Here is a 12,566-nt window from a genome sequence, read left to right on the forward strand (position 1 = left end):
GGTTGCTTTACACAAAACCATTTTGAAGACTTGAAATTTTTAAAACTTCATTTGCATCTTAATATTGTCCCCACAGTTGTAGTTAATTTTAAAATGTACCATGTTTCTGCATACAGGGTACAGTATACCCTAGTATGAGAAGCAGGAATTCGATCTATTTTTGTAGAGGAGGCCCAGAAGTGCTACCCATAGATCCAGCAAATTAATGTCACAGCCTGGCTAGAACTCTAGCATACTGATGACTTTTCTCCCCTACTGATCACCTTTCCCTCAGTATTTTATTATTTCATATGTACAGAGGGATTAAAAGAATTTTATACCAATAAACTTAGCACTTAGATTCCACAACTGCCAATTCATCCATCCATCCATCAATCCCTGATTGTACCTTTTAAGTGCTTTCTACTAGACCCTGCTTTCAGGATTATTCCCCATTTATTTGGGTCATTAATCCAGAGAATGGATGGAGAAACATAAATAGCCAAATATTTGAGTACCTGCAATATGCTTAGGACATAATGGAGGAAATCTAAGATAGCATTTATGTCCTGAAGGAATTTACAACCTCGTTGAGGAAGATTAACTTATGAGCACATAAACTAGAATAGTATAAGGATATGCTTCCTGATTTGATAAAGAATTAGGAATTTTTGATAAAATATTGTGAGGATTTAGGCATAAGTGTAGCATAGATGTGTATGCCTGTACAGAGAAATGACAATCTTTGTGTCAGAAACTAATTCAAGCTCTTAAGCTCACTGTTTCCTGCTTCCCTTGTTTTCCTTTTTATGTCCCAAACCCCCCTCTAGCACATGATACAAAAGTCAAAAAGGGGTATAAAATGAAAAGATACCTTCTTACCTTAGTCCCTTAGCTACCAGTTTTCCTCTTTAGAAATAGCCACTGTTCAGAATGGTTTCCTTTGGTCTAGAGCTGCTTAATGCATATAAAAGCATATTTCCATGTATATGTATACATATGAATTAAAACATGGTAGTTAATATATTACACACTGCTTTGTACCTGCTGTTCTGATTAGTGTTGTCTTTCCTAACTCTCGAGTACTTCCTTTCACTCAGGACTCCTTAGGACCAGTGTGCATTATGTTTTCTATTTTACCCACTACTGGCTGTATTCCTATATTCATACTCAGATCAAAAACACTTGTTTCCTATTTTTAAAAGGAAGAACTTGTAAAAGGACAACAATGTCCTCACCACATTTATCATCAGTATGTCTTTTAAAAAAAATCTACCTGGAAGCTGGAGGACAAGAACTGCCTTAAGTCCTTCTAGAAGCTATATTAGGTAGACCTAATGAGGGAGTTATGCAAGATAAAGCTGTCTTCATTTGAAGACTGGCTGACCTAGCAAATGGATGAACATTCAGACTATAGCTTCAATTATATGTACAAATTCCTACCAATGACAGCATGTTATGTTTTTAACAGACTTAAGCCTCATCATTTTTATTTTGCTTCACTATGAGTTACATGCTGATTACAAATAAAAGCAAGCAATTCCCTGATTTAAGATTAAGTCACCCATTAAATCTTAATTGCCTGTTGGACCTCAGAATTACTGGATCTTGTTCATCTTTGAATTCCTTAAATCAGAAATAAAAGATAAATGGTAAGTTCAATTTTTTATTAATAATCTTAGAACAAATACATTAACACTTTCTTGGTGTTATAAACCATTTTACAATTTTGAAAGAATTTTCTCATATACCAATTAAACCCTCACAACATCCCTGTGAGGTAGGCAGGGTTGGTGTTATTTTTCTATTACTGAGAACTAGGTTCAGAGGTGAAGTAAGGTCACATAGTTGGTAAATGATGGAGCCAGGACTAGAACCTAGGCTTTTTGACATGCTGCTTCCCTGAGAACATTCAAGTAATGATAATCCTATGCTATATAATGAACATCTTTCTCCTATCATGATTGGACCTGTTTTTATAAGTTTGATACCACCTTTTTCCTAGTATCTAAAAACACTCAAACTGTGATAAGACAGGTCTTCTCTGTCACTGGACTATTTCTCTTCAATGTATCAAGCACCATCCTAACATGAAACTTTGTGCTTTAAGTTTGAGGATCCTTGGCTGTAAGTTCTAAATTATGATATATGAAAATTTATTTTAGAAAACTCTGCAAAAGTATTCCTATATTGAATATGTCAAACTTACTTAAAAACAACAAGCCTATTTATATTTTTGAAAGCTTTGCAATGTTTTCCCCTAAGATGTTTACATGTGTATAAGTGGAAAATAATGAAAGGTGTTTAGCAACATTACCAGGAAACCTATGCATAGTACACCTAAATGCAGGTCACATTACACTGATTTGATTTTGTTGTTGGCCTTCTAGAGGATTTTCAGGTCTGATGCCATCTCATGTATGATATCCTCAGCAACAAGCTAGAAAAATGAATTATACCAATAGAAGGGTTCAAGCAGTAGTGAACATAGCATATATATGTATGGTAGGAAAAAAACACTTGCTCTTTAGTGGTTTCTGCCTAGGTCCAGTGTAAATATACTTTTCAAGGCAGATTTTAAGCTATGGCATCTCTGTTAACATTAGAAATATGAAATATGTGGTGTTATCCACTTGCAATATAAGACAAACTAACTGACCCAAAACTACCTGTTAAAAGCAGAGGAAAGCTCAAGCAGCGTAAAAGGCAATGGATAAAACTCAACTGCTCTAATATGGAGAGAAAAACAGCAAAGCAAACCTTTAGGCATGTAAAGCAGGTTTTAAAAATAGGAAAATGACACTGAACTGTACTATTAGGAATTAGACTTTTTCAGTTCAAGTTTTGGCCTTCTAAGAGTATTGGTAGAAACTTAGGCCTATGGGGAAGAGGTGATACAGAAATGAATGGGATCTAGAAACTGGGTTGAGGAGGTGGGAAGTTAGGGAATACCAAGAAACAAATACACTCAAAATGAATTTAGAATCCCTTTAAATCTATCCTTTCCAAAAAATATTTCCTAAATTTAGAGGTTTGGTCAAAAAAGTTGGTGAAAACAAAAATTGTGACTATTTTACCTTACAAAAGTATTTAAATGTAAATTAGAAATTATGCTGTACTAATGTCCACTGATAAGGCTGTAGAAGCTGACACTTGAGTGCTACTGTCCATGATAATACATGGCAGAAAACTTCCAAATATAAAATTGTTATAGAATTCAACATTAATCAAAATATTAAGAAACAAATACTTCTTTACTTGAAGCCTAATGAAAAAGCATTGGTATGCTTACTTATGATATCTAACAGTTTAAAAAAGAGAAATCTAACAGTTTAAGCTAATATGAAAAATACTGCAGCTACTTTTAAGTTTTCTAAGATAAAACTTGAGAAGATAGAATATTCTAGTTTAGTATAATGGGCTCCAAACCAACATTTGAAATGCATCTTGATTGTATTCTTTACATAGTGTCATTATCATCATCATCATCATCTTCGTGTTTTCTCTTCAATGGGTTTGATTCATTGGCCATGTTCTGTGATGAAACCATGTTGGTGGTAATGAGAATATTTTTGGGCCCAATTATTGAAGGATTAATCAGAACATTTTGAACTGCAGTTGTTGCAGGAACTGTAAACAGGAGAAAACACCCTCAAACTGAATTACCCCAAATCAGAAACATGGTAAATAGTATTCAACAAGGCAAAATATAATTCTAATTAGAACTTTAATAACATGAATTGCAATTACATCATAGAAGAAATGGGTATTTATGTTGCATTAAGAGTTGGATATAATTTTTTAATACTTTAAAGTACTTAAACTAGTATCTAGGACAACATTAAAGTTCTTTTTTTTTTAAAACTTAACTACCTAAAATTTTAGTTAGTACTTAGCCATGGGAAGCAGTGCACTGGACTCCTCATGGAACATACTAAAGGCCCATGTTCAAGATTAGGAATCACATTTCCCTTATATGCCAATATTTTATATAAGTAGTTTACTATGTACAGCTAGGTTTCAGAAGATGTAAAATTTAAATATATGCAGTAATAAATCATGCTATAGCAGAATTTTACTTATATATTATTCCAACTTTATATGTATCCTTCCGTGAAGTAAAGGTATAATTTTTGATATACACTAAGTTATATTATTTTCTTGAGCTTTGACCCTAGTGCTTTTCCCTGAAAATGCCTTAGATTTGTGGACCCTAGCTTATTTTAATTCATTGTTCTTTGAGAATCTGATGATTGCTCTGAATACTCTCTCCTATCAAAACATTACATATATGTAAAATTTCATACAATTTTAGTAGGCTCATATAGGCCCTTCTGAAGAACCCTGATTTGTAGCATTACTGCCACCTTCCTGGTATGATATTAAAACAACTCTTGCTATAGGAATATAAACTGTTCTATAATCAAAAATTATTCACAAATTTTAAAATTCAGAAAAACTTTAAAAAAGAAAAACACTATCAACACCCCTACCCCCACCTGCCGCCCATCATGTTACCTGATTTGACAGGTGTAGACTGAGAAGGCGGAATCTGCACCGTAAATCTTTGGCTTGTCACTGACACTGGAGGTGCAACTTTGTTTGGGACAGATGCTGTTTGTGGGGTTGCTGTAGTTGTAATTAACATACCATGTTAGTTACATAACTTCATTATTCTGTACTCTTTGGCATATCAGAAACTACCTTCAAAGCACAGGGAACTAATAAAGGTGAGAAAATTCATCAAAATAAGCAAAGTACAAGCTCAATAGTTTATAGATGCTAAAAATTCAGAGGATAGTATAGTGGTAAAGAATGTAGGCTTTGGAGCCTACCTACTTGAGTTTGAATCCGGGTTTTATCATCTACTAGCTGAATGTCTTTGGGCAAGTTATTTAATCTTAGTACTTAAGTTTTCTCATCTGTTAAATGGGATAACAGTACCTATTACATAAAATTCTTGTGAAAATTAAAATAATCTACCTAAAGCTCTTCAAACAGCATCTGACACTGAATTGTAGCTACATGAAGTTGTGAAATTGGATGTCTAAAACTAGCAGAATAAAGACCCAACTTTGCTATTCATTACCTTAGGTGGCATTTTTAATTTGTTACTTACTGAGAATTAGAAGATGTCTACTAGGCTTGTGAAGCTAAATCAACATGCAAGTAACAAAAAGCCCATCAAATATACCTCTTAGGGTCCCCAGGTGAGCACGAAAGTCATTCCTTTTTTTTTTTTATGAAGATTTTATTTATTTGCGAGAGACACAGAGAAAGACAGAGACATAGGCAGAGGGAGGGAGAAGCAGGCTCCTTGCGGGGAGCCTGATGTGGGACTCCATCCTGGGACCCCACAATCACACCCTGAGCCAAAGGAAGACCTTCAACTGCTGAGCCACCAGGGCATCCCAGTCCTATTCCTTTTCTACATCCAGGTACTTTTTTAAGCAGAAAGGGATGTTGGAGATAATTTAGTCCAAACTCCCCTCATCTTAATTCTACCCATTATTCCAGGTACAACTCAAATACCACCCTATTTTATAAGATTTCCTTGATTTGCTCAGAAGTCATTGCCTGCTTCTGAAATTCCTTTGTTATAGGAGCCTTTATTAGTATCTTATCTTGTTCTCAAGATTATAAGCCTTGGCTGACACTTTTTTATCCTTATGAGCATATGGTTTTTGTGCCTTACTCCTTACAGGCACTCAACAAATTTTTTCTTAATGAATGAATTTTGCAAGACTCAAAGACAATATAGCTCTCTAAAAAATATATTTATAGAAACATGTCTGTTCCTAGTTTTTCCTTTGGGAATTCAGGCTTTCCATACATCATCCTTTCCCCTGGAACCAGCAGTCGGCCCAGGGAAGAGTTGCTGAAGAAACTACAACTATCCTCCCCAGGGACAAAGAGGAAGAAAGTTTAAATGGGGAAATGGGGGAAGAAAGCTCAAAGGTACCCAGGAATCTGGTTCTAGTGCTTTCTCTCCCCAACTCAGAATGTGAGGCCTTACTCTGACATATCTTCATTCCTAGTCAAGTTTTCTGATGAAGGATTGGTTCAAAGAATTTGGTGAAGCTTTAATGAAACAGTGTTATGTATTTATTTTGTCAAGGAAATTCACAATAGGTAGAGGTTTTCTTGGCCATTACCATAAGGATTTGTTAACATTTAAGTATGGAATTTGGGCTTTAAAATTGAACACAGTAGATGCTTAAATCTTGAATGCTTTATAAAATTAATTTTTTTAAAGTTTAAAACTTACATCTAGGTTTTAGTGGCTCCCTCATTCTAGATTTAAAAATCTCTAAAACATGTATAATGTCTAAGTGGGATAAAAATCACAACAGATAACTAACATTGGTTAACTTGGATAGCCTGGGTGGCTCAGCAGTTTAGCGCCGCCTTCGGCTCAGATTGTGATCCTGGAGTCCCAGGATCAAATCCTGCATTGGGCTCCCTGCATGGAGCCTGCTTCTCCCTCAGCCTGTGTCTCTGCCTCTCTCTCTGTGTCTCTCATGAATAAATAAATAAAATCTTAAAAAAAATAAAATTGGTTAACTTGCCAACATGTGTAACGGATTACCACAGCTTAGAGTTTTGTTTTTAAACCTGGTATTCAATGAAGTAGTATGAATCCACAAATAATATATGACCAAAAAGTTGCACAAATTATATATGTAAATTTCTGTCCACAAAGTTCACATGAAGGTAAATTAGAAGTGTATAATATACCAGATTGGTTTTAAAATGTTAAAATGAGAATATGAAGAGATTGTCTACACATTGCAAAAATCAAATGCTACCTATGTTAGAGCTATATTACATCTGTAGGATTCAAATTTATAAACTATAAGAGCATTCCAAGAAATCAATACTGGTCAAAGAGAAGGATAATTTCTGAAAATACTTCAATTTTGAAAGAAATCCAGCAGGAATGTAGGACAAAGAAATCAGGAAATCCAAATCCATTTGTGTTTTATTACCTAAACAATGACATTAAAAGGAAGCAATGGTTTCTAAGTACCATTCTCTACTAAAAGAAACCAGGGCTCTTTGGAGAAAGTGGCTGGTTGCAGGACTGGGGTAAAGAAGCTTAGAACATGTGCCAGAAAGCAAGAAATGCTCTAAGAATGATGGGAGACCTGTCACAAGGAACACAGGAGACAGCTTGAAGGAGCAATATAGGATGGTCAATACTACTTTAGAAAAGATTAGTATTAAAAATACTGATTTTAAAATTTGATATACTTAAGCTTTTTGCACATTTTAAAGTTCTTTCTTTTGGTTGCATTCTCTTGCCAGTTTACTCAAATTTCTTCAATTTCTGACAAGTAGGCTACTGCACTGAGTGTCTGGCAGCCTGATTTGTACAGAGGCAGAACACAGCTTAAACTGTTTTTGGTACTCAGTCTATACCAATGACAACGTTGGGTAATGTCTAATTTTATACTCATTTGGGCAAGATATTCCTTGTGGCTTTCTCATTTTGAAATCTGATCAAATATATGTTTATAGTTTTATTAGAAGATGAGTAAATGTATCAATGACAACACATATTTGGGAATTTCTGACTCAGGTTTTGACTTGGATTATTGTTCAAAATCAAGTGCCGAGGCACTTCTTTACCAGATAGAAAAGTCATTTCATTCTCTCACTCACCTACAGTAGGAGTGGAAGGTCTACTACTAATAGCACCAACACTTAACCGTGGAACTAGTCTTCCTTGGTTAGGTCCCTAAGGGATTAAAAAAATGAGTTTTTTTTATTAAAGATTTTATTTATTTATTCATGAGAGACACAGAGAAAGAGAGGCAGAGACACAGGCAGAGGGAGAAGCAGGCCCCATGCAGGGAGCCCGACGTGGGACTCGATCCCAGGTCCCCAGGATCACGCCCTGGGCCGAAGGCGGCGCTAAACTGCTGAGCTACCCGGGCTGCCCAACCCATCAGTGTTTTATTTTTTTTATTTTTATTTTTTAAAGGTTTATTTATTTATTATTTATTATAGACAGAGAGAGAGAGAGGCAGAGACACAGGAGGAGGGAGAAGCAGCCTCCATGCTGGCAGCCCGACGTGGGACTCGATCCCGGGACTCCAGGATTGCGCCCTGGGCCAAAGGCAGGCGCTAAACCGCTGAGCCACCCAGGGATCCCTCCCATCAGTGTTTTAAATTCAACTTTTAAACTAGGGTCTTCACAAACATATATAAACATAATACATATCTATATGAACATGGATATGAACACACACATATAAAATTCTATGTAGTTTGTTTAGGGTAGAGTCTTATTTGGGGATAACAGTTAACATCCTTACAACAACTTTTAATCTTAACTAGTCAATATCTTAACCTAAAAAGAAAGATACTCTTTTGTAGGAGAATTTCAGACAACAAAGGCAGCTAGCTGAATATATGGGGAGAACTTTTTCAATGGTGGGAGAACCTTAGGTTGTATTTCAGAAAGCAAGTCCAATTCCTGATGGTACATAATTTACTCTGTTACCAGGTGCCACAAAGAACTGATATAGTGGAAATACTGGCAGTTATGAGACCTGGGAATCAGTCTGAGCTTTGCTACTAACTCCATAGATGAATTGAGGATCAAGTCCTTGATATGAACACTAATTGCTGAATTAGATGAACACTAAAGTTCCTTTTAGCTCTAAAAATCTTGGATCTTATATTTTAACATAGTAGCTAATTGCAGACATGGTATTTTCAAGGCTATAAATTTAAAAAATCTTAGCAAATTATTTTAGTTTTTTTTTAAAATTTTTTTATTTATTTATGATAGTCACAGAGAGAGAGAGAGAGGCAGAGACACAGGTAGAGGGAGAAGCAGGCTCCATGCTCCAGGAGCCCGACATGGGATTCGATCCCGGGTCTCCAGGATCGCGCCCTGGGCCAAAGGCAGGCGCCAAACCGCTGCGCCACCCAGGGATCCCTAGTCTTTAATCTATAATCTATCTACAGGACTCTGCTTTTTTACAAATTCCCCTAACACATCTCACCTTAAAAAAAAAACTGTTGACTAAAAATTCTTACCTTTTTAATTAAGGACTTCAGTCTATAGTTTGGAGCTGTTAAGCAGTATCTGTCAGGTGGCAGTCTGGGTCCTGCATATGGCTTAATCAGTGGTAAAGGGGTTTGATTTTTCTGCCTTGCAATATCTAGTAAAAACTAAAAAAAAGGAAATATCAGAAAGGGAGACAGAACATAAAGACTCCTAACTCTGGGAAATGAACTAGGGGTGGTGGAAGGGGAGGAGGGCGGGGGGTGGGGGTGAATGGGTGATGGGCACTGAGGGGGGCACTTGACGGGATAAGCACTGGGTGTTATTCTGTATGTTGGCAAATTGAACACCAATAAAAAATTTACTATTAAAAAAAGAACTACAATTTAGGAAATTTTAAGTAAAATGAACTTCAAATAAATTTGCTCACATCTCTTGGGGGAGGAGAAGTAAAAGATTGATCAGCACGACACTGGATTGCCAGCCTTACATCATCTGCATCAACATTAGGTTTCTTAGCATGACTTGAATAAATTTTTGCATCATCCAGAATTGTAGTCACATATCCTTTAAGAACAAAACATTATTAAACATGAAAACAGCTTAATATTTATGGTCACTTTTCTTAATGTAAGGTTCTTCTAACTTCTAGAACATTTATTAATTTTGGTTCTAGTATCTAATTGTCCTAGCAATATGACTAATTTTAAACGATATCACAGTACAAATACTACTGTTTCCATAGGTTGAGCTCCTTTTTACTGCTTTAGGCTGAATTCTGTGATATTGATTGTTAAAACGATTTAGTTGAAAATATTCTTACGATAAAAGAATGTTTTCAAATTCACAAGTTAGGCAAATTTTTGGTGTTTTAACTTACGGAAAGCAAATTCCAACATTTGATTTATAACCCTTGGTTCATACTCCGTAATTCCCATATCCTTCAGGATTTGTGCCATCACCTGTGGATTCAAATAAAAACGCCAGATGCATAATCTAGGTACTAGAAATTAAGACTAGACCGAAGGTAGTATTTATGTTTAAGATAAAAGGTCCCCGTTCTCTGGGCTCCAGACTTGTACTCATATACTTTTCCTCTCAAGTGAGTGTCAGGATCACACCAAACCCCGTCCTAATCTCTGCTGAAAACTTTTTTTTAGCGGGGGTGGGGGCGGGGGCAAGGAGAAGAAAAAGGCCTGGGTTGGCTTTCCCACCGGAAAAGGTAGGGGAGGCTACAGCTGGTTGTCATTTTCGGATGTGGCGATGGGGGAAGCTAGCATCAGAATACTGGACGTGAGAGTCAGGGCTCACAGACCTGGTGAGACGACAAAGCGTCTGGAGCCCAAGGCCCAGGAGACAAAGCCGGGTGGCTGGACTGCGCGCACTCTGGCGGGCCGCAAGCCTCCCCCTAGCGGGGCTACTGGAGAAGCGCCCCGGGGTCCACGGCACCCCGGAATCCCACTCCTTCCGGCCGCCCCGACTGGGTTGAAGCGGGCACACGCGTCCACCCTGAGGCCCTCCGCCAGGGCCTGCCTCCCAAGATGTTAGCAGCGCGGAGCTTCATGCCCCGCCTCTCATCCTTCGCACTTACCAAGGCATCTCTCGGAGCGTTCTTGGGAGGCGCCATCTTGCCCGACTCCATGTTATCCTGCCACCCGTCATCCGGGGAGAGAGGGCAGCTCGCAGGCTCCTCGCTCACGCTCCACCCCTGCGGGGTGCGGAAGGCGGGGTTACAGCGCCCGCCCCGAGGCCTGCTGCTTTTCAGCTGCTACTCAACTGTGTGGAGGCTGAGGGGAGCCGGGCTAGCTGTAGCTGTGAAGCCGCGGTCTCAGGAGGTTTGGAAGAGACAGTTAAGCCTTCCCTGGGGAGCCCTTGGCCAACACTTGGAAGGGCCAAGAAGCTTGTCTTCCTAGAGTTGTTCTCCGGTAAAATGTACCAAATGGGTCACCTTTGTCTTTTCTGTGGCCCCTCCTCACATCCTCCCTGCTGCTACTCTGCCCCCTTTCATTTCCCTGTAATGCCTGCAGAGGCTCCCTCCACCTGCCCCTGTGATAGGGTTCCTTGAGTAAAATAACACCTAGTTAAATTTCTCAGATCAACAACGAATACATTTTTAGCTAAAGTATATCCCAAATACTACATGGGCTATACTTATCTGGAAAATTATTTGTGGTTGATCTCACATTTAAATTTAACTTGGCATTCTGTATTTTTATTTGCTAAATCTGGCAACTCTATCCTATAGTCTGCCCTCTACACAGCAGGCCTTTGGTCAACTCTCATCAAGCTCAAAGCCCTGTCATTCTCACCCATTTCACACTGATGAAAAGCTAAAGACTTTGCAGGCCTGCAAGAATCCCTGCCAGAGCCCCTCTAGCCTTGTCCCTTGGCCCCAAGTAGTTTTCTTTCTGTCCCCGCTGAGGCCCACTCAGGGCTGTCACTTTGCCTCACAGATGCCCTCCCTTCCCCAGTCTCCACACAATAACCTGAGTGACTTCCAAAAAAACCATGCATTAGTTAACCATCTTTGGCTTAAAGTGCCCCAAAGAGAACTCTTCCTTATTCTTCTACAATCCACCAATGCCTTAGTGTTCTCCATCCCAAAAAGACACACTGTGCTACCCGAGTCAGAAACAGCAGCTAGCCATCTTATGCATCCCTCTCTCCACAATCCACACTCAATCTATATAGAAAGTCTTACCAGGGCTAACTCCCAAGGTCACACCATGTCTGTGTCTCCACATCCTCATTCAGTGCTACCATGCTAACAGTCCAAACCAACAGCGGTACTCACCAAGAATACAGAAATAGGCCCTCAAGATTGAGCTACCCCACGTTCTTCTCACAACCAAAGTGATCTCTGAGTCATAAATCACGTAATTATATTCCTTTCTTTAAAACCCTCTAATGGCTTCCTTCACAAAACAAATTCATACTGATTTTGGGGGGTTAGAAGACCCTTCAGTTTTGAGCACCAGTTTACCTCATCAGGCTCATCTGAATCAGTCATCCACCAGGCAGCCATCTTGAATTTGGGGCTGGTCTCCCAAGAGCCACGTGTTCTTAACACATTGTTTCCAGCGGGAACCCTGATCCCTCTGCTTCCACCGGCACCTTTCCCAGTTCACTGTGTGCAATTACTGTTTAAGGCTAATAAGGATTTTCTCCCTTTGGACTAGGTAGTACAGGCACAAGGTTGCACAGTTCTAAAAATACATTTAAAAATAAAAAAAAGAAACTCTCTCTGGCATGTTCCATACACTAATTTATCTTTCACAGAAGGCACCACAGTTTACCAGTTTCTTATCTATGTAATTTACAAATATTTTATTATTTATTATTTTATTCCCTGTCCAAATGGTACTATACTGTTGGGGTGACCAACCTCTAGAGTGCCAACACAGGACACAGCTAGATTAGATGAAAAGACCTATGATATATAATAAATAATTGCACAAAGTGTTCTTACTTTAATATAAAAATATGAAAATAGATATTCAAAATAATGTTTTTCCATATTATTTACTTTTCTGTACTTACACGCTATTATTTAAACAAAACAATAGGA

The 12,566-nt window shown here is 38.2% G+C and overlaps 1 protein-coding gene across 1 annotated transcript; it reads right to left on the reverse strand.

Moving 5' to 3' along the window:
- Nucleotides 1-1,631: 1,631 nt before the first annotated feature.
- TAF9B (TATA-box binding protein associated factor 9b) lies at nt 1,632-11,998 on the reverse strand. The gene is made up of 8 exons (XM_038587779.1): nt 11,982-11,998; nt 10,590-10,706; nt 9,879-9,960; nt 9,429-9,565; nt 9,031-9,165; nt 7,645-7,720; nt 4,498-4,608; nt 1,632-3,609 (listed from the first exon to the last, which is right to left on the reverse strand). Exons 2-8 carry the CDS (start codon nt 10,638-10,640, stop codon nt 3,440-3,442), a joined length of 762 nt encoding a protein of 253 aa, XP_038443707.1. The 5' UTR covers nt 10,641-10,706; nt 11,982-11,998; the 3' UTR covers nt 1,632-3,439.
- Nucleotides 11,999-12,566: the final 568 nt, after the last annotated feature.

Source organism: Canis lupus, chromosome X (assembly GCF_011100685.1).
Source record: "Canis lupus familiaris isolate Mischka breed German Shepherd chromosome X, alternate assembly UU_Cfam_GSD_1.0, whole genome shotgun sequence".
NCBI classification, from domain to species: Eukaryota; Metazoa; Chordata; class Mammalia; order Carnivora; family Canidae; genus Canis; species Canis lupus.

Bases quoted from the DNA above. Each gene is read 5' to 3' on its own strand.
- TAF9B (XM_038587779.1), bottom strand. From the start codon at position 10,640: ATGGAGTCGGGCAAGATGGCGCCTCCCAAGAACGCTCCGAGAGATGCC. The intron at 9,961-10,589 runs GTAAGTGCGAAG...TTGAATCCACAG, and splicing joins ACGCTCCGAGAGATGCCTTG to GTGATGGCACAAATCCTGAA. The intron at 9,166-9,428 runs GTGAGCAAATTT...CCTTTTTTTTAG, and splicing joins CTTCTCCTCCCCCAAGAGAT to TTTTTACTAGATATTGCAAG.